We start from the raw sequence: 27,790 nt of genomic DNA on the forward strand, positions 1-27,790 counted from the left end.
TAAAACCTAACCTAACCAGAAACCATGTCTGGAGGGCGGCATTCACGCAAACCACCGCATTTAAACATGGAAAGAGGACTAGGAATATGGCCGAATATAAACCGTGTAGTTTTCCCTCCGCAAGGCAATCAAAACAAGCGAAATGTCGGTATAGGGACAAAGTGGAGTCGCAATTTAACGGCTCAGACACGAAAAATGTGGCAGGGTCCACAGGCAATCACGGACTACAAAAAGAAAACCAGCTACGTCACGGACACCGACGTCTCGCTTACAGACAAACTTAACACCTTTGCCGGATTTGAGGATAATACAGTGCCACCGTCATGGCCCGCTAACAAGGACTGCACCCCTCCCTCTCCGTGGTCGACATGATTAAGACATTTAAACATGTGTTAACCCTCGCAAGGTTGCCAGCCCAGACATCCCTAGCCGTGTCCTCAGAGCATGCGTTGACCAACTGGCTGGGGTGTTTACAGACAAACTCAATCGCTCCCTATCCCAGTCTGCTGTCCCCACGTTTCAAGATGGCCACCATTGTTCCTGTCCCCAAGAATGCAAAGATAACTGAATGAAATGACTACCATCCCGTAGCACTCACTTCTGTCATCATGAAGTGCTTTGAGAGTCTAGTCAAGATTCATATCACCTCCCCCTTATCTGCCACCCTAGACCCACATCAGTTTGCACAGCACCCCAACAGGTCCACAGACGATGCAATTGCCATCACACTGCCCTATCCCATCTGGACAAGAGGAATACCTATACTGTACTGTTCATTGACGACAACTCAACATTCAACACCATCGTACCCTCCAAGCCCATCATTAAGCTGTAGGCCCTGGGTCTGAACCCTGGAATTTCTGACGGGCTGCTCCCAAGTGGTGAAGGTAGGAAACTACATCTCCACTTCACTGACTCAACTCCGGGGCCCCACAAGGGTGCATGCTCAGCCCCCTCCTGTACTCCTTGTTCACCCATCACTGCGTGGCCATGCACAGCTCCAATTAAAATAATCAAGTTTGCAGATGACACAACCGTAGTGGTCTTGATTACCAACAACCACGAAACAGCCTACAGGGAAGAGGTGAGGGCACTCAGTGAGGTGTCAGGAAAACAACCTCTCACTCAACGTTAACAAAACCAAGGAGATGATCATGGACTTCAGGAAACAGCAGAGGGAAAACCCACCTATCCACATTGACAGGACAGTAGGTGGAAAGCTTCAAGTTCCTTGGCATACTAATCACAGACAAACTGAAATGGCACACCCACACAGACAGTGTGATGAAGAAGAAGACCTTAGGAGGCTGAAGAAATTTGGCTTGTCACCCAAAACCCTAGCATTTACAAATGCACAATAAAGTGCATCCTGCCGGGCTGTATCACCACTTGGTACGGCAACTGCACCGCCCTCAACCGCAAGGCTCTCCAGAGGGTGGTGCGGTCCACACAACGAACCACCGGGGGAAAACTACCTGCCCTCCATGACACCTACAGCACCCGATGTCACAGGAAGGCCAAAAAGATCAAGGACAACAACCACCCGAGCCACTGCCTGTTCACCCACTACCATCAAGAAGGCAAGGTCAGTACAGGTGCATCAAAGCTGGGACCGAGAGACTGAAAAACAGCTTCTATCGCAAGGCCATCAGACTGCTAAACAGCAATCACTAACTCAGAGGCTGCTGCCTACATTGACACTCAAACCACTGGACACTTTAATAAATGGATCACTAGTCACTTTAACCTTTTTGGGATAGGGGGCAGCAATTTCACTTTTGGATGAATAGCGTGCCCAGAGTTAACTGTCTTCGACTCGGTCCCAGATGCTAATATATTCATATTATTATTAGTATTGGATAGAAAACACTGAAGTGTCTAAAACTGTTTGAATTATGTCTGAGTATAACAGAACTCATATGGCAGGCGAAAACCTGATAAAAATCCAACCAGGAAGTGGGACAGCTGAGGTTTGTAGTTTTTCAAAGCTTGGCCTACTGAATACACATTGAGATATGGATAAAGTTGCACTTCCTACGGCTTCCACTAGATGTCAACCATCTTTAGAAACTTGAATGAGGATTCTACTATAAAGGAGGGGCTCATGAGACCTCTGAATCAGTGGTCTGGCAGAGTGCCCCGGTCTCATGACGGGCGCTCCCGACAGAGTTACCTCTCGTTCCAGTGCTTTTCTGACAAAGGAATTCTCTAGTTGGAACATTATTGATGTTTTATGTTAAAAACATCCCAAAGATGGATTCCATACATCGTTTGACATACTTCTAAAGGACTGTAACGGAACATTGAGTTTTTGTCTGGACGAAGTGCCTGCGCCTCATGAAAATGGATTACTGGGCTGAACACGCTAACAACAAGTGGCTATTTGGACATAAATGATGGAACAAAATCAGTCATTTATTGTCAACTGGGAGTACCTCATAAAGTGAATATTTATGGTGTGGTTTCTAACTTTGTTGATTCCAAAATGATGGATATTCCTCTGGCTGTTTTGGGTTCTGAGCGCTGTTCTCAGATTATGCTTTTTCCGTTAATTAAAAAAAAAAAAAATCTGACACAGCGGTTGCAATAAACACCACTAATAATGTTAACATATCTTACATTACTCATCTCATATGTATATACACTATACCTTATACCATCTATTTCACCTTTTTTTTTACATTTATTTAACCAGGCAAGTCAGTTAAGAACAAATTCTTATTTTCAATGACGGCCTGGGAACAGTGGGTTAACTGCCTGTTCAGGGGCAGAACGATAGATTTGTACCTTGTCAGCTCGGGGGTTTGAACTCGCAACCTTCCGGTTACTAGTCCAACGCTCTAACCACTAGGCTACACTGCCGCCCCAAAGAGTATCTTAAATAATCCCACTCACCTCGACCACCCCCCCAAAAAATATAAAAATAAAGAATCTTGAAACTTGCACTTGACTAAAATGTTGCCAAACACACTTGTTTCATGGTCCTACTGGCAGAAAACCCATGTTTATTCAAGTACTTTAACTATTAGAAGGAAGTTAGAACGCTGACTCATACAGTGGTCATGTCTCGCAACCAGTCACACACCCTTTCCTATACCATTTAGAGAGAACAACATGCTAAAAATAGTCTCCCACCCCATCTTTCTATTAGGGTTTCACGTTTACGCAAAAACAATGTAGTCCAGACACTTGGGTTGCACAGTATACTAAAACTTTTGTACTTTTTCAATACTAGAACAAACTGTTCGGTACTAGAATTTGTTACTTTGGGTAATTCCGTCTATTTTCTGACACAATTATACGTAAGGTCACTCAGTCGAGCAGTGAATTTCAAAGAGATTCAACCACAAAAGACCAGGGAGGTTTTCCAATGCCTCGCAAAGAAGGGGACCTATTGGTAAGAAAATCGTTGCTTGAGCCCAAGGGGCCAGAGTTCAGACAATTACTATCACAGTGAGCATGGTGAAGTTATTAATTACACTTTGGATGGTGTGTCAATACAAAGATAGTCATCCTTCCTAACTCAGTTGCCAGAGAGAATATTGATAACCAACAAGATGATACAAAGCCTACATAGTCTACTACTCAATGGGGAAGGCATGAACGGCAACACCGGGACACAGTGCCCTCCGCTCCCGCTTGACAAGCAAGTCCAAACTCAAACAGTATGGTAGCTACATGTACGGTAGTTGTGTGGTAAGAGACAGTTAAAAAAAGAGCTCAATCAAAACTTCAACCTATAGCAGAGCACTTGACACACCCACTCCTTTACAAACGCCCACTACTTTTCTTTCGACCCACCTCTGGTCACCATATTAGGATGCAGCTACCCCCCTCAGATATTAACATTTTATATTCATCCAATCTCTACCATGATGTGATAACGCTGTCGCTGCTCTCTGTGGGCACTGATTGATAGTGCACATGTGATGTTGGTCAGTATAAACCAAACGCAACCTGGATATATATGGTCCATGAATCAGAGTATGCGAACGTGAGTAGATTACCTTAAACAACAGTTGGTCATCTTGGAAGCAGTCTCCAGTTCTTAATATATCTTAGTGCTTGAGCCTCAAACTGACTGTGGGTGAATGACATCATGGGTTTTAAAAAGAAACGGCGCACACTTTAAAAAGAAGAGTGCTTGTTCTATACAAATGTTGTTGACCAGTACAATAAACTAAGTCCCAAAAGGAAGGGATAACAGATAGGTATTCATCTGTAGCCCTGTGAAATCAGCCAAAACAAGCTCAATAATGCATGCACAAAGTCCCATTGAATATGCATTCACCTGTATTGTGAATAGGCCTAGGCTACATCTTGATTTACCCAGTTTATCAATAGACTAGAGATTTACCATTCAAATAAAGGATTACCATTGCTTTTTATCAATCTCCATAAAAACAAAGTCAAATTGATTGTATATTTGATTATTTAATGCATACATTTAAAAGGTAATGATATTGAACTCAGAAGATCTGTCTGGATCAAGTGCCATTCTGTGACTTTGGCTAATACACTTTTTTTTTAACGTGGTATCGTTTTTGTATCGAGTATCGTGATGATATCAAGTACTTTAGTACTAAACTTTGTATCGAAGTTTAAAAAATCTGGTATTGTGACAACACTACCAGACACATACCTATCCAACAAAACCTGCTTCAAATAGCAGGTATGATAACATAAAGTCTCTTACCTGCTGCTACTAAATACCACATCTAACTGGGCCAGGGAAGAGCGACAGAGAGAATGAATCTCTTTCTCCACCCGCTGCTCCCCTTCTGCACAGCTATTTTTAATGACCTACATGGACCCAAGTTCCATCAAAAACGCTCCAATTCAGTTGGATTTCATTAGAGTGACTGTCCTCTGGAGACCCAGAGTTAATTCACTGCATCAAAAATGGGTGATGTTGACACACCTCTGAGCCATTCCACAAAGTGCTGCAGTAACCATAACCTTGCCTGTCGCTCAATTGTCTACTTTTGGTGTGAGATCCAAAGTGGATGCAAAAAGGTACTGTCGATGGGTTCAAGGATGCAGGGAGAACATTAAGATGGGCTGCGCATAAACATGCTCCACATGAGATGGGACCTGGGGGAAAAAAACATGGTCAAATAGGTGGGCAAAGTGAGTATGTACGGAGGGTAGGGCTGGGCGGTATCCAGATTTTCACAACATTACTATAACCAGCAGTGCACACAAGGGGCGCTTTCTTTCCAAACGTAAAAAAACCCAAAACATTTAGCCAGCAGGGATCCTGATCCAGGAGGGGATTGTCTCTACTGTAAACAAGAAACTTGATCTTGCATGCTAGCTAGCCACTTTCATTTTTGGTACGGTATTAACTCTTACCATCGGTATTTCCAAATACCCCATATATGGTATATAAAGTATACCACCCAGATGGTATCATTTTCAATAATGTAATGTCCCCAAAAAGTTGACCATTTAAGTTTAATAATGTGAATATTTGTCGCTACTTAAGTAAATACCTGCAGTCAACTTGTGCAATACGTTAGGAGAAAAAGCAGATCACGTTCTTCATTTCCCCATCAAATTGTTTTTCATTATGAAGCTTAAAAAGTAGTCCCAGTCACACTGTTTCTTTACATGTAAACAACGATGCGAGAAAGCAAATCTATTTACAGTATGGAATTCAAAAGTAAATATTTGCCAGCTAGATATCTTAAAACTATTAATTAACTGCCTGAAATGTGCTAAATGCTCTGCAGTTGTGCATATTGTTTGCTAACTTAGTAACTAGTTATTTAGCTTCAAGCTTTTCTTGGTAACAGCAGAGAACACTCTCCTGGATGAAGAGCTTTGCCGTCTAATATCTGTTTTGTGCGTGAAGCTAAATGAGTAGCATTTCATCCTCAACTTTGATCAACAATTCATAACCTGGTGGTTGGTGATCCCACAACAAAATCAATACTAGAGTGCCAAGGAAGACCAGCAAAACCAGAAGGCTCCATGGCTCTCAAATGAGGCCCTGCTGTCCTCAGTGCCTTGCCTCTGGTTCTAGGGGCAGGGGAGTTGGCCTGGATCCCGTCATTCTGATCCCATCGCTGACCGCTCTCAGAGTGCAGAGCCCTTATCGCAGGTCTTAGTGCCACCCCAGTTGAATGCCATTCTGGCCGGTGCCCCCAGTGAGGCTCACTCCCAAGCCCCTCCACCCCGACTGCCAGCCAACCAACATGTCCGGGCATTATAAAAAGGCAGAGGGCGCTGACAGACTGGACAAAGAAATTTGATTAAGTGGAGGTTAAAATAACTTGGGAAAATGAGGTCCAACCAGAAATGGATTAAAAGCAGCAGAGTATCTTGATTGGCCCAGTCAAGAGTATAATTATAACCTACTTTAGGGACTATTTCGAAGACCCACATTGATTACCAAGTATAGATGTACTGGTAATGCTATAAACTTGCACAAGCCCTGTTGCTTTCCAACAGGATGTGGGCTCTGATCAGGCATTAACAATGACCTAGCAATAGCATCCCAGCAGAGCCAAGTCCCAGCCTATTCTATGCCCACAGACAGAGTGACTCAAGGTTCTATGCCAGACACTAAACAAGAGACAGCGTCACACACAGACAAGGAGTATTATTGGCTAAACAACCTTTTAAAATGACCAAAATATGGCTGAGTAGAGACGTGGCCAGATAAGAGAGTCAGACTGCCTGGAAAAAAAAACAGAGCCAGGGTACACAACACGGGACATCCAAAACAAAGTGCCAGTCACTGAGCACAGAGGTTTGAAATACAACTATTCTCTCACATGGTTTTGTCACGGTCAAATAATTTATTCTGTGGATGAAAAAAATAGCTTGGTAGGGAAATAGTTATATTTAATATTTTTAAAGTTTACAAAAAAAAAAAAAAACTCATGATATACCGTTTGTCTAGTTCTGTGGAACTTACAACCCACTTGAAACATGCGTTGTTGAACATTGACAGCATGCAGATCGGCCTAACATTTAGGCATGGCTGGTATGATGGTTAGGCCTGGTCTAGGGTAGGATAGAATGTGCAAAAGTTTTGCACAGGCCCCTGGATCAGAGGAAATGGAAAATAAACTGACAGCTGCCCCCCTGTTCTTCAATGACAGAACATGTCACCTGAGGCCTTACCACACACGCGCACACACACACACGACCAGCTGCCGCTTTCTCAGCTCTTCAGAAAAACTGGTCAGCAGCTGTGTGCGAGTGCACTAGGGTAAAATAAACAGTATGCTTCAAGCTTCCTTCAAGGGGGCAGTGTAATTCAATCTGTGAAATAGTCCAGTGCAATTTACAAAACTAGATGGCAGTGAAAATAATTAAAGCAGTTTTTGATGAGGTTCAGTGGAACACTGAAGTGTACTCTGGCATCCAAGCATGGTCACAAGACTGCTTACAAAAATAGCTCACCTGTTTTCCCAATTCGATAGCACAGTCACCTGCAGACATTGGAGCTTACTTTAGAAAATTCTCCAATGCGTGGTATGATACAGTCGGTAACATGACGCTGGCATGTTAGTATTTGGCAGAAAAACAGTTGTGGATACTGTGGAAGAGACTGCAACCAAAGCGAGCATCACCAAGCTAAAAATTGTTCTGGGAAGGTCGTCCAGATGTTTCTCATTGGTTCACACAGTATGGGCCACCCTGTTGTCCCTAAGGAGAAACAAAATAACTCAGTCTGGCTTTTCATTTCAGGGTAGGGAGGAAAGACCGAGTGGCATTAGATTTAAGGCAGTATCGGTTTACATTGCAACACTAGGGATGTAACGAATCACAGATAAACATTTCAATTGGTCGCATAATTTTTTTTTGCTCATATTACTTTTTCTACATTCCAAAAATCAAAGAAAAAAAAACTGATGCATCCTCTCCTTCAGTGTCAAACTAAGCATATAACTATGTTGACAGTCATTGATCAGCATGCAAAATGACTTGTAGAACAACCCTAGGGAAAATCAGTAGCCAAGTCAAACTGCGCACTCTGCCCAGCTTCGTGCACTGACCAACAGAGTAGGCGGCCTGTTCCTGAACGTGGAGAAGGCGGCCTGTTTCTGATCTTGCAAATTTGCAAGGCACCTTTAACATTCAAATGCTAAAATGGCTTGCGCGATATTAGGCTTTAGTAGTCGAGTGACTGAACAAAAATATAAACACAACATGTAAAAAAGATCCCAGAAATGTTCCATATGCACAAAAAGTTCACATTTTTGGTTTGAATTGGTTTACCGTTGGTGAGCATTTCTACTTTGCCAAGATAATCCATACACCTGACAGGTGTGGCATATCAAGAATCTGACTAAACAGCATGATCATTACACAGGTGGTGGTGGGGGGGGGGGGGGGTCTATGAAGCTTTACTGCATGCTCTATAATACAAGTAGTATTTTGATTTCAATGAACATGTTCTTATATCAACTTAAAATAAACATGAATATTGAAAATAGAAATGTTTTTCTTCACTTGGCAAACCTTTCTATATCTTCATGATCCCATTTCCAGAGCAGGATCTTTGCTAGTTTTTTTTCTTCTCTTTTTATTTTTTTTAAATATTCGAAACATACAATATGCTTGCAGTGAAGCCACTCAACCACTACATTGTACCAGTCATCCAACAGATTCCCATGCAGAGTGACACACAAGCATCCAGGGTCAATGCCCTGCTCAAGGGCACGTTGACCGATCTACGACCAGGCCAAAAAACGTGAACCCGAACCCTCCAAGATCCTCCCACAGTTCCCCAATAGCTGTCCCTCAACAGTTCGAGACCCCTTCCACAGTACCCCACCAAGAAGAAAAAATAAAAATACAATTAATTCCATTCCCCACCCCAAAGAACCCCCCCAGTGCACAAACAACGAAGAGAAAAAGGAAAAAGACAAGAAAACAACAAACAACAATGCAAAAAATAATAATAAAACAAAGGACATCAAGGTCAACTAAAATCATAACAGCAATGCCAACTGTATATGTTTGTGTGCATGTCTGGCACTATTACATGGATGTGTGTGTTCTTGTATGTGTTTATTTGAATGAGTGTGTGTATATGCACGTGTACAAACACCTGCACGGCATCAGCCTCAGGAAAACCGGCATTAGTTGTAAAAACACTGCCCCTCAGTGTCATGCAAATGTACTTTTTAATTATGTTTTATTCTGACTTTTATCTTTGACCATCATTCTATTACCCACACAGCAACTCCACTCCCACTTGTCTCCAATTCCACCTACCAACCCTCAGCCCATCCCATCTAGTTCAGCTGGCCACCCACTTCAGGTTTCTACGCAACACATATCTTTCAACTATGCTGTGATGTAGATTGAAATTGTACGTTAAACATCGACTACACTCCACAGATTACGAGTTGAAGATAAATACTTTTACAGCATTTTCAGCCATTCCTGAACCTGAGACCAGAAACAGGCTACCTGAGGGCAATACCAAAATAAATGGTCTATTGATTCTGTATCCTCACAACACAATCTGCAGAGATTTGATGATTTTATGCCAAATATTTTTTTTTAAATTTGGTGGCAAGAATTCTATATAATCATTTTAGCTGAAAAGCATAATGTCTTGAATCTTGCATTGTTTTATATATCAACTCATACACCCTGTACCATGGAATCATCAAAAATCTCTTCCCAACTATTTCGCAATCTGTATGGCACAGTTGTCAACATCCTGGTCCTCAAATGAAACTTGTATACGGTCTTATTTATGCTATTTTTATTCCTCTGCCAGTTTTGATCTTTAATATTGGGCAGATGGACCAGTTTCCTACCCCCTCCCGCTGCCACCTGCCTGTAATCAAATGGTTGTACTCTTGGATTGAGCAGACCTTTCTGTACAATTCAGATAACTCCATGAAGGACATAACCATTCCAATATCATTTTAGAACAAAATACCCAAAATACCCTCTATCATGTTTCCCATAAATACAGGTATTTTATCAACCAGCACATTTGAGTTCAGCCATAATATTTGTTCTCTTTTCAGGGAGATTTAATTGAAATTGTAGCCTGCTCTGCAATGCTTGTTTGAAAAAGAAAATATACTTTGAAAAAAGTATAATTTTCAATTAATCAAAAAATGAGACATGGCAACCTGCACAAAGGCCATTGTTAAACAATGGATGAGCTTTACTTAGTAATCTCCTTGAGAACCATTTAGGGTTCAAATAAAACCTTTTAATGAGTGAAGCTTTTAGAGAGGTTTAGTGCTTTTATATTTAAATCTCAACCCACCCAATTCATATTCATTATATAGATAAACAATACAAAACGTGCCCATCGTCCCAGATAAAGCAAAATATTTTATATTTAATATTAATATTTAATTCGGAGTGCTATGCATTTCTCTAGTATTTTTGCATCACAACATTGAAGTGTAAGGGGTCTCTAGTTTTTTTTTAGATAGACTGGGTCTTCATATTTGCCATCTGGGTCTTGTTTTAATAATAGAGAAATCAGACCTTCCTACTGAGTACCTGGTAGACTACCATTTCTATAGGAGTAGTTAAGACAATCTAACAATGGAGCTTTTAGTATATCAAAGAATACTTGATATACCTACCGGTATGCCATCAAGCCTTAGGGTTTTTCCAGACTGAAAGGATTTAATAGCCTGAGAAAAAGCTCTTCCTCTGTAATTTGGCCTTCGCATTGATCTTTCTGTACATTTGTTAATTTTCCATTTTTTTATATTATTTGGAAAGAATTCCTTTCCCCATAATCTTCATTCAGTGCGAGAGTATGAGATGGAAAAGAGAGTGGGAGAGGGTTACATTTATTTTGGGAGGTAGTCAGATCTTTCCATGATGGAGTATGTTGTTCCTCCATAGCATAATGTTGTTGGTACGTCGATTTCCCTCAGGAGCTCTTTAGCATCCAGGTTGTCTCTTTACTGCAACCAGTTGTTTTACGAAAAGATAACAATGAGTCTTTCCCACGACGACGACAACAGGTGTCTGTAGTACAGCAAGCTAACACTCACGAAATCCATGCAACAACAAAAAAAGGAACAAACTTGCAGTCCCAGCCGTAAAGCTAACCACGTCGTGGAATCCTTAGCAACAAGTCTTAAGTTGTGATTAAAATCGATTTAATGAAAATGTTTTAATATAAACAACAAACCGAGTGTAGACAGTACAATGTTCTTTTGTGCACTTTGATGACATACCTCTGCTAGTTTTAAAGTTATGGCCCATTTTATACATCGAAATTGGCAAAGTAGGTAATGTAATCAATTACAAAAGGGCCAGTGACAGGCATAAGCAACACAAGCAGTAGCTAAGGGCCCCCAGCCACTAAGGGCCGCGACCAGTTGGGGTCTCAACTTACTATTGAGAGTAAGAATAGTAGGATACACCAGGTGAAATTTCAAAATTTGGTTGTGCATCAGCAGTTTCTTAGTCACTGACAGTCACTCAATTAGCCATGTCATCTAACAATTTTTAGATTGGTAGTTAGTCTAGCCAGTTATCATGGCCGAATACCGACCAGGCACACAGGGCACTTGAACTCCAGAGAGCCCCCATTGATTTTGTTAGTCATTCTCAATCAGATATCATATTAACATGGCATAAGTCATTACACAATTTGTAGAAGTGCAGAAAATGTGTGTTATAAAACTGCAACATTTCAAATCAAAGTTTATTGGTTATATACACAGACTTACAGATTTTATTGCAGGTGCAGCGAAATGCATGTGTTTCTAGCTCCAACAGTGCAGTAATACCTAGCAATAAAAAAACACAACCCAGAAAAATACATTTCAGAAGGAGCAATGTCAGAAATAGATGCAGTATATAAAATGGTGTTTTGTATGTCAACATCATTTTTAAAAAAGTGACCTGTGTTCAATGACTACGTTAATAGGGCAGCAGCCTAAGGTGCAGGGTAGAGTACCAGGTGGTAGCCGGCTAAAACAGTGACTTAGGCTAGTGGTGACTGTTTAACAAGCTTTGATGTACCTGTAGTGTCTCCACCTTCTATATGGTAGTGGGGTGAACAGGCCGTGGCTCAGTTAGTTGATCTTCTTGGCCTTACTGTGACAACAGGTGCTGTAGATGTCCTGGAGGGCAGGCAGTGTGTCCCCCTGGTGATGCGTTGGACTGACCCCACCACCCTCTGGAGAGCTTTGCGGTTGCGGACAGTGCAATTGCTGTACCAGGTCGCGATACAGCCCGACAGGATGCTCTCAATGGTGCCTCTAGAAGTTTGTGAGGGTCTTAGGGACCAAGCCACATTTCTTCAGCTTCCAGAGGTTGAAGAAGGGTTTTTGCACCAACTTCAACATGCTGCCTGTGAGAAGGGACTATTTCAGGTTGTCAGTGATGTGCACACCATGGATCTTGAAGCTCTAGTCCCCCCACTGAGGCCCCGTTGATGTGGATGGGGTGTACTCTCGCTTCCATCTCCTGTAGTCCACGATCAGCTCCTTTGTTTTGTTGACATTGAGGGAGAGGTCATTTTCTTGGCACCGCTCTGCCATTGCTCCCACCTCCTCCCTATAGGCTGTCTCACCGTTGTTGGTAATCAGGCCTTCCGTTGTGTCGTCAGCAAACTTGATGATTGACTTTAGGCTTGGACAGGATCCAGATTGTGATATAGTACCTTCATACCGACCTTGTGCCGATCCCGGCATATATCTGGTAAAAACGCCATTGAAGGGGTGTCATTTTCAAACCCCACTGAGCTGCTAATCCGAAGATTAGCAATGGTAACAAGTACACTAAAACAAAAGTAAAAAACTGAACGTGCAAGTTACAGTTCATAAGGAAATCAGTCAATTTAAATAAATAAATTAGGCCCTAATCTATGTATTTCACATGACTGGGAAAAAAAGATATGCATCTCTTGGTAACAAAAAAAAAGGGCATCAGGATCTCGTCACAGTATCTGTGCATTCAAATTGCCATTGATAAAATGCAATTGTGTTTGTTGTCCGTAGCCTATGCCTGCTCATACCATAATCCCACCTCCACCATGGGGCACGCGGTTCACATCAGCAAACCACTCGGCCACACGACACCATACACACGTTCTGTGGTTGTGAGACCAGTTGGACGTACTGCCAAATTTCTCTAAAATGACATACAGAAATTAACATTCAATTCTGGCAACAGCGCTGGTGGACATTCCTGCAGTCAGCGTGTCAATTGTACATTCCCTCAAAACTTGAGACATTTGTGGCATTGTGTTTTGTGACAAAACTGCACATTTTAGAGTGACCTATTGTCCCAGCACAAGGTGCACCTGTGTAATGATCTGTCATGTATACCCATATTGCTTGCCACTTTTCCATGTGAAGAAGAAACCAGACTCCATGAAATTACCTGATCCTTCTAAATATTTGCTAAGTTAATTTTGTGTAAGATTTCTTTGAAACAAGGGTGGCTCAACTTACTCCTTTGGCTCAACTTACCCACCCTCCCCTACTGTTAATTATTGACATGTCATTTCTTCCTTCTTACCAACCAATCAACAGTGCTCCCTGGGTTTAAAAGCGAATAAACAGGAAGGTATGTGTGATAACTATCTCTACGGGCCCTGTGTGTGAGGTCATCAAGAGGAAGCAAAAGCACAGTGCCTCAACATCCTTTTATGGAAACTTCCCTTTGAGGGTCAGACCAGGCTAGGCTAACCGAACCCACTCGTCCATGTCTAAACATATGAAGAAATATTTAGAGAATTAATGTTACATATCCATGTTTGTGTAAACCTCAGTTTGCTTCTTTAGTTGGCATACTTTTTAGCTGAGCTAATGGATTTGGAAATGCTGAAGTTGAAACAGGAGTGAAATGACAACTCATTGTTCTATAAAAGAAGGGTATACTTTAAAAAAAAAAGTAGTTTAGAAACATGGCCTACTGGTAACTGGTGCATGCATGCATTTGTGTCTATGACACAATGTAGCCTAGATGTCTGTGTATATGCAGTTTTAAAATCAATCTCTGCATTTGTGTGTTTATGTTTGTGCGTGACTGCGTACACACGTGTGCATAGGACTTTTAAATGTGCCAATTATCTGGCCTGTCCCATTGATTACAGTGACATTTTTTTAAGAAGTGGTTTGTGCCCCTCCTACCTTCAAGGTACCAGACTAATCTAAACACTTGATTCTCCACTCCCCTTGGTCTGTCACCTAACGTTGACAAGGCAACTTAATCTGCCACTTAATTTGTCTCTCGACTGCAGTGAGACAAAACACAATAACGTCAACAGAATTCTCGACAGCCATCAGCGCTGATAGAAGATTTCATCCACAGATGTTGAGCAGACTAGAGTTTTGTAAATTAACCTCTGACTCAGAGTCGATATGCAACCCTTGTGCCTGTTTGTCCTCGGTTGTTGAGTGCCTTTTTTTGCTGATATCCATACTTTTTAATAAAACATTAAATCAAATGCAACCACCGACTGTTTCCATGTTGAGATTCAAATTGGCACATGCACTTTTGCGCTGAGTTGCTATCTTAGAGCAACAGCAATGAGGAAACAGTATGGATTTCAGCAAACAAAGAAAGGCATGCAACAGAGGACAAGCATAGGTACACGGCAGTGACAGTCGGTGCCGTTTAAAATGAGGGAGGACGATGACCGCCTTGCACACTCTTGCCTGCATCTAGCTTATCTAGGGTGTAATCATTAGTGCAACAGTTGCAAACGAGAGCTTCTATTGAACAAATTCAGATACTTTATCACCCTTCCTTTGCTTCCATTTTTCAACAGAATAGGAATGAATACACCCCTGATGACAGCACAGTTCACTTTCATAGTAACCACATACAAACAGCATGATTTGCTGGTTGTATAATTCCTTCTCGCATGCATCTACGTGCTCTCCTCTCACCTTTTCCCTATGCTTGTGGACTTCAGTGCACAATACAACAGCTGTCTGTGACCAGGTGGAAAAAAACTTCAAGCCAAACCTTCACACCATAACCTCTACACACAGCCTACTTCATTGTCACCATATTAGCTAATGTTATTTTTCAACAGCTAGCTACTAAAACTTATGCATTAATAAACCTGCTACAATCCTGCAGTACAGTAAGCAGTTACACCGGCGGGCCCCGTTGGCAATAAATTAATAAAACCAAAAGCTTACATTGACTTGGAAAAGTTCCAGTGTTGATAGCTAGCTAGCTGGCTATGGCTATCATAGCATCCCTCTCTGTTTGAGCAAGCTAAACTAGCTAGCTGCATTCACTAGCTAGGTAAGTGAAAAGAAATACAGCTAGCTCTATTGCTCATGCTTCTTCATTTTGGAAGACATTTGTTTAACTATTGTCTCTCTCTGAGTCAACTACTCAACACTAGCTAGCTGAAGCTTATGCTTTCAGTACGAGATTCATTTTCAGATCTTTTGACTGGGTTGGCAGTTAATACTGCTAGAGCTCTGATCGGATGGAAAAATTGTTCCAGAAGTTGTCATAATTACTGCGTTAGTCCATGGAAGGGGGTGAGAACAATGAGCCTCCTAGGTTGTCCAGAAGTCAATTGTACCCAGAGGATGACGGAAACTAGCTGTCTTCTGGCTACACCATAGTGCTACCCCAGAGAGTGCTGTTGAGGCTACTGTAGACAATGTGTTTTAATCGTTTAATTGGTGACATGTGAATATATTTAGTATAGTTTTATCCGAAAAGGACACCTATGAAATGTTTCACAATTTATTTTTCTGAAATTCACTGAGGATGGTCCTCCCCTTCCTCCTCTGAGGAGCCTCCACTGGTACATGGTATGGTTTTAAGAATTGAAATTGTTAAAGTATCGACTGCATAGGGACTCAGAGTTGGAGGTTCATGTAAAAATAAAAAAATATAAACTCTAGTCTGCGCTCAACTCTGTGGATTAAATCATTGTGTAGTTTAGGTACTTGGCAAGACAGGAGGATGCTCTACCCTGAGGATGCCCATCCACCTCTGCCGTGAATGCTAGCCTAATCCAGCAAAGAGCAATTCAAGACATGCCGGTTTCTAAAGAAAGTGTCAGGCAGGTGCAGCAGGACGAATGGGAACTTATTTGAACCCTTCTCTGGGTTTGAATGGTGTCATATTTCCTCACCATCACTGAGAAAGACATCCCAGTAGAGTGTGGGGACTGCTGCAGTCAATCAACCTCCATTACTGTGAAGCTTTCACCTTCTACAGACATAATCCAGTCATATCCTCTAACAGTAAGAGGACAAGTATTCAATATACATGCTTTCGTGTTCACACTTTTCACTATTTAACTCCAACTACAGAATATAGGACACATATACACACAGTTTAAAAACAAGGTCACAATGTGACTCATTTTAACTTTAGCTATAATCCCTCATTTAGGACATTCAATTCAGCTTCTAAACACTGGAAACAAAACAAAATTAGGCTAGCATTTGATGTCTAACCCAAGGTTGCTATGTAGATTTTACAGGCTGACAATGCATCAAGAAATTAGTTCACTGCAGACATTAACACGGAATAGCCTACATTAAACAGGCGGTGATCCCAGCACACTGTGGTGAACTCTTACCAGTATATTCATGCAAACTTCCCACAGGCTGAGTTCCAGGCCTGCCAACACAGCACTTGACATCAACACCACACGAGGGGAATCAACATAGCTGGGAGGGCAAATGGAACTGAGGTGAGAGAAGACAGTGGAGCTACTGCACAATTAACTCATCTTCTATCAAATGCCCTCTAGCTTCTCTTGACAAGGTGATCGATAAATGTTTTAGGATCATCTGACAAACAAAACACTGTGCTTAACTAATCTAACACCTCTGTATGTGCTAAATCACTGTTTTGTTTATTGAATGTATGAGGTAAGTCCCTTTACATCCATATTCATCTTCTAATTCCAAGGAGTCAATGCCTCCTTAATCATCAACACTGTGTACTATTGAAAGACTCAACTGTGAGGACAAGTTCCCTGTATTTTTTTTACTGCTTTCATTTCCATATCCCACCCTTTGGTCTGAAGAATGCTCTTGAGTTTCTTGTATTGAACACATAGTGGTCTCGCTGTTTGTCATCCATTAAATTTTGCTAACTTCATTAGGGTTGGGAATTGCCAGGGACGTCACGATTTGGTATCATGATACTTAGGTGCCGATACGATACGCATTGGGATTCTATATGTAGTTACTTGATACTGTGATTTTCTTGCGATTTGATGTTCCAAACATGTTGCTCACCATATGTCTGCTGCTGAGGGGCAAAAGTGAGGTTTGATCAGTCATGGAAATAAAAGTGCTGAATACATTGTCTCGCTTATTCAAAATAAGGATGGAGAACAAGTTTTGAAGAAAAAAAATAGAGTTTTGGTGCAGGTACAGCCAACTACTGCAAAAATATTGCTATATTGTCAAAATATGTATCCAGAAATGTAACTGTATAGCAGTTTTCCCCCAACCCCTACTGTTCGTGTGGATACGTTTTCAATGGTTAATATTAGTAACTGATGTAGCCATAAGATCTATATCATTAATGGCATACAAAGAGAAGTTTAATTCAGATCAACTGCCTCTTAGTGTTAGTTTATAAGAATAACGTGAAAAGTTGGAGTGATGCAGCCTGGCAGCATTAGTGCCAGGGTTAATCTTTCAAATGCACCATTGAATTAAACACATTTCAACATTTTCTATTAACTTTTACCAATGCAAGATTTATTATGGTGACGTGCCAGAAATCCTTGTTTGAATTATTATATTGAAGTGTTTGACATTGGCAAAAAGTACAGAATTACAAGTGTGCAAACCTCCTGAGCCAGAACATTCCTTCTGACTGTGTGGTCTCCTCTCCCTTGTCCTTACTAAGTCAAGGATACACATATTATAACCATACATTGAAACTTTTCCTAAGCCAAATACTGCTCTGCACAACAACCCGTATAGAAACAAGATACAGTTGAACCACCTCAGCAGCTCAAGCTCCTGATGCCTCGAAGCCTACACTTAAAAAGGCTCCATTACCAGAGTCATTTGCCATGCCTTTTCCATGGAGTGGCCATTTCCAGTTATCCACCCCCCGCGACAGACCCAATCTGAAGGCAGGGTGCAGTAACAGCTGATCTTTAGGGCCTTTCTATTTTTAAAGCCTGTGTTGCAGAATCGGTCTGCTCATCAGAACTGACATACCATCCTGTCAGAGGGCTGCCATTGTGGGACTCGACCCAGCCTGCACTTAAAGGCACAGTATTTCTCTAACTGTGTATAGCAGTTACAGTCCTGAAACTACAGCAAGCTACCGTTCTACGACAACAGCAAGCTGTCCACTGACAAAGTGCTTTTAAACACTCAGGAAATGTGCAAGGGCAGCTGTGGGGAACTGCCCCTTAAAATGTACGTATCAAACCCTAAAAACTACCAGCAGACATCACCAACTACAGCATGTTCTCCCCACTGCACATGGTCTACAGCAAGCAACAATGACTAAACTTCAAGAAAGTGTAACCCCAGACAAATACCCCCAGACTGTAAAGTAAATAGCAATCTGCTAACTTGATACCAGAAAATTATAACATTCAGATAGCCAACTGCTACTGACTTGGCAAGGGTAATAATGAAGCAACAGTCACTAGTGAGTCAGGTGTCTGAGGTGAGATGCCCATTTGATGCAACATCCGGTATGAGTCTTAACAGATCGATCCATTCAACAGTGCTGTTCCTACCCTGGGAGCATAGTGGTAAAGTAAAGTACACCCTCTAGAAATGTACTACTGAAATTGCCTGAGCTGTATCACATGTAAGACAGTGACTCAAGATACTTGTCTTTTACAGCATGATAGGGCAGTTTAACTAGAACTATAAAAAGAGTGTGTTGGCACACTCAGGAAGTCATCATATGGAACTGCATTTCAAGGCCTACATTCAGCCTGCGTGCGTCACACTTCAAACAAAGGTCTCGAAGACCCAGAGTTTATAGTTGAAACGTGAAAGCAGTGCCCTTTCACCCCACAAATTAGTGGCCTGAGGCATCACACTTCATGCAATCATGTAGCCAATGCAACATGTTATTTCAGTGTAAGACATTGAATTTGGCACTGTATACTTTTTAGCCAGTAGTTCTTAAAGTAGTGCTCACGAGCCAAAAGTGGTCCCCAAAAATGACCTACTATGTCACATGTGCACCACGTCATTGCGCTCGCTCTGCTGTGTGTACATGTGCATGGGTTTTCCACTAAGTTGTTGGGTCTGCCCTGCAACCTCATTGGATAACGCTGGGCAGGCCTGGGCCAACCGTTCACTATGCAACCCAGGCCCCCACTGCCCAGTCTGGAGTGTGAAGTCAAGCTCTGCTGGTCGGCTACTCTGCCCTACCATGCAAAAGGCAGTAACTGCTCATAGTGTGGAAGTGAGAAAAATTGCTTTTATTTACCTTGGTATCACAGGGACTTTATGCAGTAACTGCTAACATGACCCCAATTTTCTCCAAAACACAATAGGGGCAGGATACTTGTCCACATGATTAAGCATGTATTTCATAATGAGGCAAAAATGACATTGCTCATTGCTCTTTTTGCTTGGTAGGGCAGTACTGTGTAGCAACCTAACGGTTCCAAAAGTGCAGGTCTGCCCTAGAATGCCTATGTAAATTAAAGATTGCCAGAACGGCCAAACCCCAAAAAATGTACGGATGTATTGGGCCCAAAAGGTGTTTATGATCAAGATCAATCCCCCACAGTGAATTATTTTGAAGTTTGCTACAAATTGAGACAATTAAAATAGTGATCCATTCTGACTACTACATTTGTCGTCACACAGGACCACGTGCTGATAGAGACGAATCAACAAAAAATATTACACTATCCAGTACAAGTCAAAAGTTTGGCACTGGCAATGTATCATGTCAATAGACACTGTCCATTTCCAATATCTTTAAGCAGCGATTTACCATCACCAAATGGACAGGCTGAAATCAACACCGACGAGCAAGGAAGAGGAACCACTATCACTGCTCGGTGGTCTCGAGTTCAACAAGCATGACAATTGTTAAAATTGCTGAAATGCCCAACATGTAAAATTCCTGATAGCAATATATTACAATGGGCATTTACTAATGGACAGTGTCCATAATTATTTTTCCAGTGCCAACATTTCCTACTGCAATTGGACAGTGTTATACAGTTGAAGTCAGAAGTTTACATACACCTGAGCCAAATACATTTAAACTCAGTTTCACAATTCTGACATTTAATCCAAGTATTAATTCCCTGTCTTAGGTCAGTTAGGATCACCAATTTATTTTAAGAATGTGAAATGTCAGAATAGGAGAGAGAATGATTGATTTCAGCTTTTATTTTATTCACATTCCCAGTGGGTCAGAAGTTTACATACACTCAATTAGTTTGGTAGCATTGCCTTTAAATTGTTTAACTTGGGTCAAACGTTTTGGGTCGCCTTCCACAATAAGTTGGGTGAATTTTGGCCCATTCCTCCTGACAGAGCTGGTGTAACTGAGTCAGGTTTGTAGGCCTCCTTGCTCGCACACGCTTTTTCAGTTCTGCCCACACTATCTAAAGGATTGAGGTCAGGGCTTTGTGATGGCCACTCCAATACCTTGACTTTGTTGTCCTTACGCCATTTTGACACAACTTTGGATGTATGCTTGGGGTCATTGTCCATTTGGAAGACCCATTTGTGACCAAGCTTTAACTTCCTGACTGATGTCTTGAGATGTTGCTTCCATATATCCACATACTTTTCCTTCTCATGAAGCCATCTATTTTGTGAAGTGCACCAGTCCCTCCTGCAGCAAAGCACCCCCACAACATGATGCTGCCACCCCCATGCTTCACAATTGAGATGGTGTTCTTTGGCTTGCAAGCCTCCCCCTTTTTCTCCAAACATAACAAAGGTCATTATGGCCAAACAGTTTTATTTTTGTTTCATCAGACCAGAGGACATTTCTCCAAAAGGTACAATATTTTTCCCCATGTGCAGTTGCAAACCATAGTCTGGCTTTTTATGGCGGATTTGGAGCAATGGCTTCTTCCTTGCTGAACGGCCTTTAAGGTTATGTCGATATAGGACTCGTTTCACTATGGATATAGATATTTTTGTACTGGTTTCCTCCAGCATCTTCACAGGGTCCTTTGCTGTTGTTCTGGGATTGATTTGCACCAAAGTATGTTCATCTCTCGGAGACACAACGCGTCTCCTTCCTGAGCGGTATGACGGCTGCATGGTCCCATGGTGTTTATAGTTGCGTACTATTGTTTGTACAGATGAACATGGTACCTTCAGGTGTTTGGAAATATCTCCCAAGGATGTCTCCAGACTTGTGGAGATCTTTGCTGATTTCTTTTGATTTTCCCATGATGTCAAGCAAAGAGGCACTGAGTTGGAAGGTAGGCCTTGAAATACATCCACAGGTACACCTGCAATTGACTCAAATTATATAAATTAGCCTATCAGAAGCTTCTAAAGCCATGACATCATTTTCTGGAATTTTTCAAGCTGTTTAATAAAGGCACAGTCAACTTAGTGTATGTACACTTCTGACCCACTGGAATTGTGATACAGTGAATTATAAGTAAAATAATCTGTCTGTAAATAATTGGGGGAAAAAAAAGAAGATGTCCTAACCGACTTGCCAAAACTATAGTTTGTTAACAAGAAATTTGTGGAGTGGTTGAAAAATTAGTTTTAACAACTCCAACCTAAGTGTATGTAAATTCCGACTTCAATTGCCAATATATTGCTATTGTAAAGTGCCCATTACACATATGATACATTGCCAGTGTGAACATGCTATTCTGCAATTGGACAGTGTCCATTGCCAATGTATAAGGACTTCACATTACAAAATGGACATGCTGAAATTAACAAGTAAGTGTATGGGATAAGATACACTATGAATACAGGCCCATTGGCAAAATATTGCTAAATGGACAGTGTCCATTAGACATATAATATATTGACATTCTCAACATGTTATACTACAATTGGACACTGTCCATTGCCAATATATTTGAATAGGGATTTACTGTCACAAAATGGGCAGGCTGTAATCAACACTAATGAGAAATTCTGACTTCTTATGATCAAACATGATTAATAGACCTTCTAGGCTGATTCAGAACATAACATACGGATATATACCATTTGGTCATTATATAGGCCATTTGGACATGAGTCACCGACTTTTGGGTTCAGAACCTTCCTATGATCATATGCGACAAGTGGACATTTTGCCCATTTGGAGTATTATATGCCTGATATGGACATAACATAGGCCTTATGGATAAAATCAGATAAGGCGAAACTATATCCTTATGGCTCTTTAGTAATGGATAATTGATAAACAATTCAACATTTTTCAAAAAACGGCACTGACGCACTTACCTAACTAATGCTTATGGCTAAATGGAAGCAAGTCTTCGCAACAATGTTCCAACATCTAGTGGAAAGCCTTCCCAGAAGAGTGGAGGCTGTTATAGCAGCAAAGGGTGGACCAACTACATATTAACACCCATGATTTTAGAATGAGATGTTTGACGAGCAGGTGTCCACATACTCCTGGTCATGTAGTGTAGCTAGCCCTCTCACTCACACAAGCCAGCCATAGAGGAAGGTTCGTCCAGCCATAATTGTACCAAACATGTAGCTAGGATGCTATTGATACTCATGTCAGAGAAAACTAGACTGATCTATCAAATGGTTGGGTGGTTAATGAAATCCAAAGTCGCTAGCTATCTATCATGGTAAATGCATATCAGGGAACATCAGTTGTCGGTCTAGCCAACTAAAACACGTTCAAAAGATTTTAATATATATATATACACATTTTCTTTTAAATCACTAATATTCTATTGCCGGAGCTGGGTGCAGACATGCCAGATGATCAAGCATACAAACTGCCCTTGGCGTCAGGTAAGGTTTGATTTGGACTAGCAATCTTTTGTTGATGAAATGTTTCCCACGTTGTGTCATATATGGACTCTGACAAAAGATTTATAGGCTTAGTTTCATAATGTGCTGGCCATTTACCACTGCTTCAGAGTCCAATGGCAGCGAGCTTTACACCACTCCAGCTGACACTTGGTATTGCGCATGGTGATCTTAGGCTTGTGTGCGTGCGGCTGCTCAGCCATGGAAACCGATTTCATTAAACTACCGACAAACAGTTCTTGTGCCAACATTATTCCAGAGGCTCGGTATTGAGTGTTGCAACCGAGGACAGACTATTTGTACCCACTTCAGCATCTGGCAGTCTGGTTCTGTGAGCTTGTGTGGCCTACCACTTCGTGGCTGCGCCGTTGTTGCTCCTAGATGTTTCCACTTCACAATAACGGCACTTACAGTTGAACGGGGCAGCTCTAGCAGGGCAGACATTTGCCGAACTATGACGGTGCCACGTTGAAAGTCACTGAGCTCTTCAGTAAGGCCATTCTACTGCCAATATTTGTCTATGGAGAGTGCATGGTTGTACGTGTCAATAACTGGTGTGGCTGAAACAGCCAAATCCACTAATTTGAGGGGGTGTCCACATACTTTTGTATTTATAGTGTACATCTGTTCATAAATCAGTGTTCCTAAAAGTAATATGCATACCCTACATACCTTACCTCTTCAGCTGTTGAAAATAATGGCAATTGTTTACACAATTCATGTGTAGAGTCCGTTAGCTACAGCTACAGTCTGTCTCTCATAAATGAAGACTCAAATGCATCTTTCTTGCTGTCACTTAAATGGGGAGGCTCATTGGTTGGAAATTGTATTGCTAGATTGTGGGCCAATCTTGCAGTACATCACCAAATTATCGCAGTAGGCAAAATGGTGGTACAAATGTTCCAAAGAAAACTGTTGGTTTCAAACTACAGATTTTTTTTATATTACGAGAATTCTTATTTACAATGATGGCATACCGGGGAACAGTGGGTTAACTGCCTTGTTCAGGGGCAGAACGACAGATTTTTACCTTGTCAGCTTGGGGATTCGATACAGCAACCTTTCGGTTACTGTCCCAACGCTCTAACCACTAGGCTAACTGCTGGACTTCGTGGCTAATTGAGGTAAAACAGTAATTCTGCTCATAGATTATGCATGTATTAACTACACATTGACACATCCAGCCCAAAGCCAGAGGTTTTAAAAATAATGACAAAGTTAAAACACAATTCGCCAAGTCCCGGAGCATGTCTTTAAGAATTAAAATGTACATTTAAAATAAACAAAGAGTTGAGGTATGACAACAAAGGGACTGATTAAAAAAACCTAGACCTATAGATCACACACCTATCTTATTACAGTGCATGGAGAAAATGTTCTGCTTAATTGAAAAGAAATTCCAGCACACTGGAGAACTTGATGCTCCACAGATATAATGGATCTATTACAAACAATTTGGTCTCAATAGGACTTCATCAGGGTTTAATCTATTTAGCATCAAGATCACCAGTTTCTTTTGAATTTAGCACAAAGAGACAGGAAGTGCGGGTCCACCAGGAAGAGTGAGTGCGCCAGTCACAACATGAGTAAGGCACGACTTCAGCACCTGTCAGAGAACCAACAGCATATCACTGCTGCCAAGACTAAACCATACTGGGAAGGGATTCTTGCAGGTTAGCACATGTAATGCAAAATGAAAGTGAAATAAGAAGTTAGTGCTACATGGCCACAAACAGGATAAAGGTGATCATTGCCACCTGCTCCAAGAACATGTAACCTAGTCTACATTCATCAAGGGAAATTTATACATCAGTGCTTTTGTGCACATAAAGTAGGATTAAAACTATACAGTGAGTTAGCCAATGAATTAGTCATTGACACACAATTTGTTCTTTATGTTGGGCACGTGTCTGGCACTGAACAGGCACCATTTAAATTTGCAACCAAAGCAACAATGAAATGTATATTTACAAACCTATAATTTGTCTAGACTGCTAGAGAAAAGCAAACTAATATAGTATGAAAATGACATTTTCACTTTTGGGGTCCAGTGGGCTATACTTTATTTCCTCGTGCGCTTATTGTGTCAAAAATATATATTTCTGCCGCTGGGAGAAAGGAAGGGAACAAAATGAGGTTGTAATTATAGAAATACTGAGTAGTGGAAGTTGAATGGAAGTGCAAAGTACTTTCGTGTTGTTCTCATCTAAAATACGTACCTCTCTTGATATGAGATTAAGGGCATCATCCTCGGCCGTCGACCTGTCTTTATTGGGATTTCTTTTTCGTCCGGTGCCCTGAGTCCCCATGTCTTGGTTTCTGACCGATAATTAGGCTACTGGTCCAATTTGTTGAATTTAGAAGACAATCCAAAACACGTAGAGGAAAGTACTACTGTCACAATGTTGGGAGCAACATTTGTCAAATCATAAATTCGTTACCGCGCGCGACATTGGTCATGGAGTTACATCCGTCTTCAAGACCTCTTCCTGTGTTGTTCCTATCCAAACGCTAAATTGCAACTTTGTAACAAATGTTTGCCTTCGTTTGTATTGAATCCGCAGATTTTTAACACCTGTTTTTCCCAGAGGAATTCACAAATAGTTGAGTGCTTCATAAAGATACGTTGACTGGCAATACATCTATTCAGATATGGAATCAAAATGATTTTATAGCCTATAGATTACATAAAAATACAATTAAAAAAAAAAAAAAAACTTGGTAAACACGCTTGGAAGGAGCCACGATGCTGTCAAAGTATCCTAAAGTTGAGTCGGTCCCGGATGAGGACATGGATCGAAATACGGGGCTCACGCAGCCCTCTCCGACCGCACTCTCTCACACCCTCTCCGCTATTTTTAATGATGAGTGGTGAGAGCTAAAAACAGAAACCTTATCTTGTAGGCTTCTTCTTAAAGGCGTAGACTATGACTAATAGATCTGCATATTTCACAACAATATTATATTTGATCCACATATGTTTAAAAAAACTGGACATACTATATGTTCTGTAGAACATTACCCTTTTCCTCCATTTTCATTCAATTAAGTTCCTATGAAGTATCTCAACGTGATTGGGGTATTTGTATTTTATTGGAATTATATCATGTGCTTTCCAAGTAGTAGAATATTCAGATTGTAGACTAGCAATAAACTACCAAATATGGTTGGTAATATTATGGTAACTTAAATTCTAATGAGTCATGGTTGTTGCTCCATAAGCCAAACTGTTGCCTAAATGTTGACCGTGTTACCTATAGGACGTCTGATAAACTCATTGTCTTGATCATAGACGTGATAATACCCAGACAATAACATATTGAGAAGTGTAGTTAAAGTTATTGGAACCCGGAACATTAACCACGTTTCACCCAGTTTTTATGACCATAATAATCATACCCATCATGCCTTTTTATCATACCTATAAAAAAAATGACAGCTGCGACGGAAAGAGGAAGTTTCGGTACAATTTTATAATTTGTTCGTTCGACATGCTGGGATATTTTTGTGTTGGTAAAATTAATTGTTCAAGAAATTCCGGTGGAAACGCTTTTTTGCACAAATATTGATGACATATCGAAGTAAACTTGGGAGACATGGTGATGATATGGTGTTCGGTCATCCTACTACGACTCGGTAAACCATGCCGTTTATTAGACTAGAGATGAAATCAATTATGATTAACTTCACAGAGGGTTAAAGTGCACAATGATGAGCTTGATGCTACTTTCCAATCAATATCCAGGGTCTTGACTACCGTTTGACAAATAAAAATAGTCTTGCTCTTATCCAAAATAATCTCATAATGTAGACTAAACTACCTGCACAGCCTACCTACACTGTACCTACTCTATTTGCGAGCTGTTTGCTAGGGCTATCCGTAGAGTTGAAAATGCGATTTTTAAAAACGTTTTATTCGGTACACTTGTGCGAAAAACTACATTTTGTGTGCACAGTCATCACGCACTGATTTGTATCCGCAATAAATGAATTAGGCTGAAACACCACTGGTGAGAATTCACATTTTCTTAATGCGAATGTTTCAATATTCGCATTAAAATGTGTCGCCAATTGGATGGAAACCTAGCTACTGTCCTGGGTGTCCTCAAACTTGGAAACCTCTCAAAAAATGATAACTCTACTTGGCATACAAGCAATGACTCCCTCTGGTGTTAGCCACATGTCTTGCAAGGAACCTGAGAGATATCTAGACTCGGCAGACTACAGGGTTGACCATTCAAAAACGTTTAGCAATAAACAAAAAACAGTAATTTTTATAGTGTAATACAACTAAACCAAGATAGACCACAGTCTGTCGTTTCCAACAGGAGCAAATTAAACAGTGGGCAGAGTAGGCAAGGAGGTGTGCAGAGCCAATCACAAGCTAGCAGATCCTATTGCTGCGTTCTAGCATTAATTGCATATTTCCATTAGGGAACGCCGACTCTGTGAAACGCTGGTATGCATTATGTCAATTCACCCTTGCACTCCTGAACAAAGCGCTGTTTAGAACATTTGGCAAAGGTTAAAGTCTATAAAACTTAGTCCACTCTGTTCAGCATGTCAACAACCATTTCAACAGTAACATCTGATACCCCAAATATCTCTTTTACCGTCTCCACAATAACCTTCAACCTGGCATTTCTGCTTTCCACAACCCGAGTCACCTTACCAATAAAAGCTATGAAATCAACGTTATTCATTATCAAAGTGTCCTTTGACACTGCACATTTATGAGCATAAGATTTCTGAACAGGCCTCAAAACCATGCCAGGACAATCAAATCATATCAAATTTTATTTGTCACATGCGCCGAATACAACAGTAGACCTTAGAGTGAAATGCTTACTTACAAGCCCTTAACCAACAATGTTTTAAGAAGTTAAAGGAAAAAA

General features: G+C 41.0%; 1 protein-coding gene across 15 annotated transcripts in view; it reads right to left on the reverse strand.

Moving 5' to 3' along the window:
• Positions 1–25,760, reverse strand: part of LOC135547072 (leucine-rich repeat flightless-interacting protein 2-like) — an 86,280-nt gene extending 60,520 nt beyond the window's left edge. For all 15 annotated transcript variants that reach the window (XM_064975705.1, XM_064975706.1, XM_064975704.1 and 12 more), the window contains exon 1: positions 25,115–25,760. In XM_064975705.1, coding sequence (XP_064831777.1) covers positions 25,115–25,204 — 90 coding nt within the window. In that variant the 5' untranslated portion in view covers positions 25,205–25,760. The remainder of the gene's footprint in view (positions 1–25,114) is intronic.
• Positions 25,761–27,790: the final 2,030 nt, after the last annotated feature.

This window comes from Oncorhynchus masou, chromosome 10, assembly GCF_036934945.1.
Source record: "Oncorhynchus masou masou isolate Uvic2021 chromosome 10, UVic_Omas_1.1, whole genome shotgun sequence".
Classification (NCBI taxonomy): Eukaryota; Metazoa; Chordata; class Actinopteri; order Salmoniformes; family Salmonidae; genus Oncorhynchus; species Oncorhynchus masou.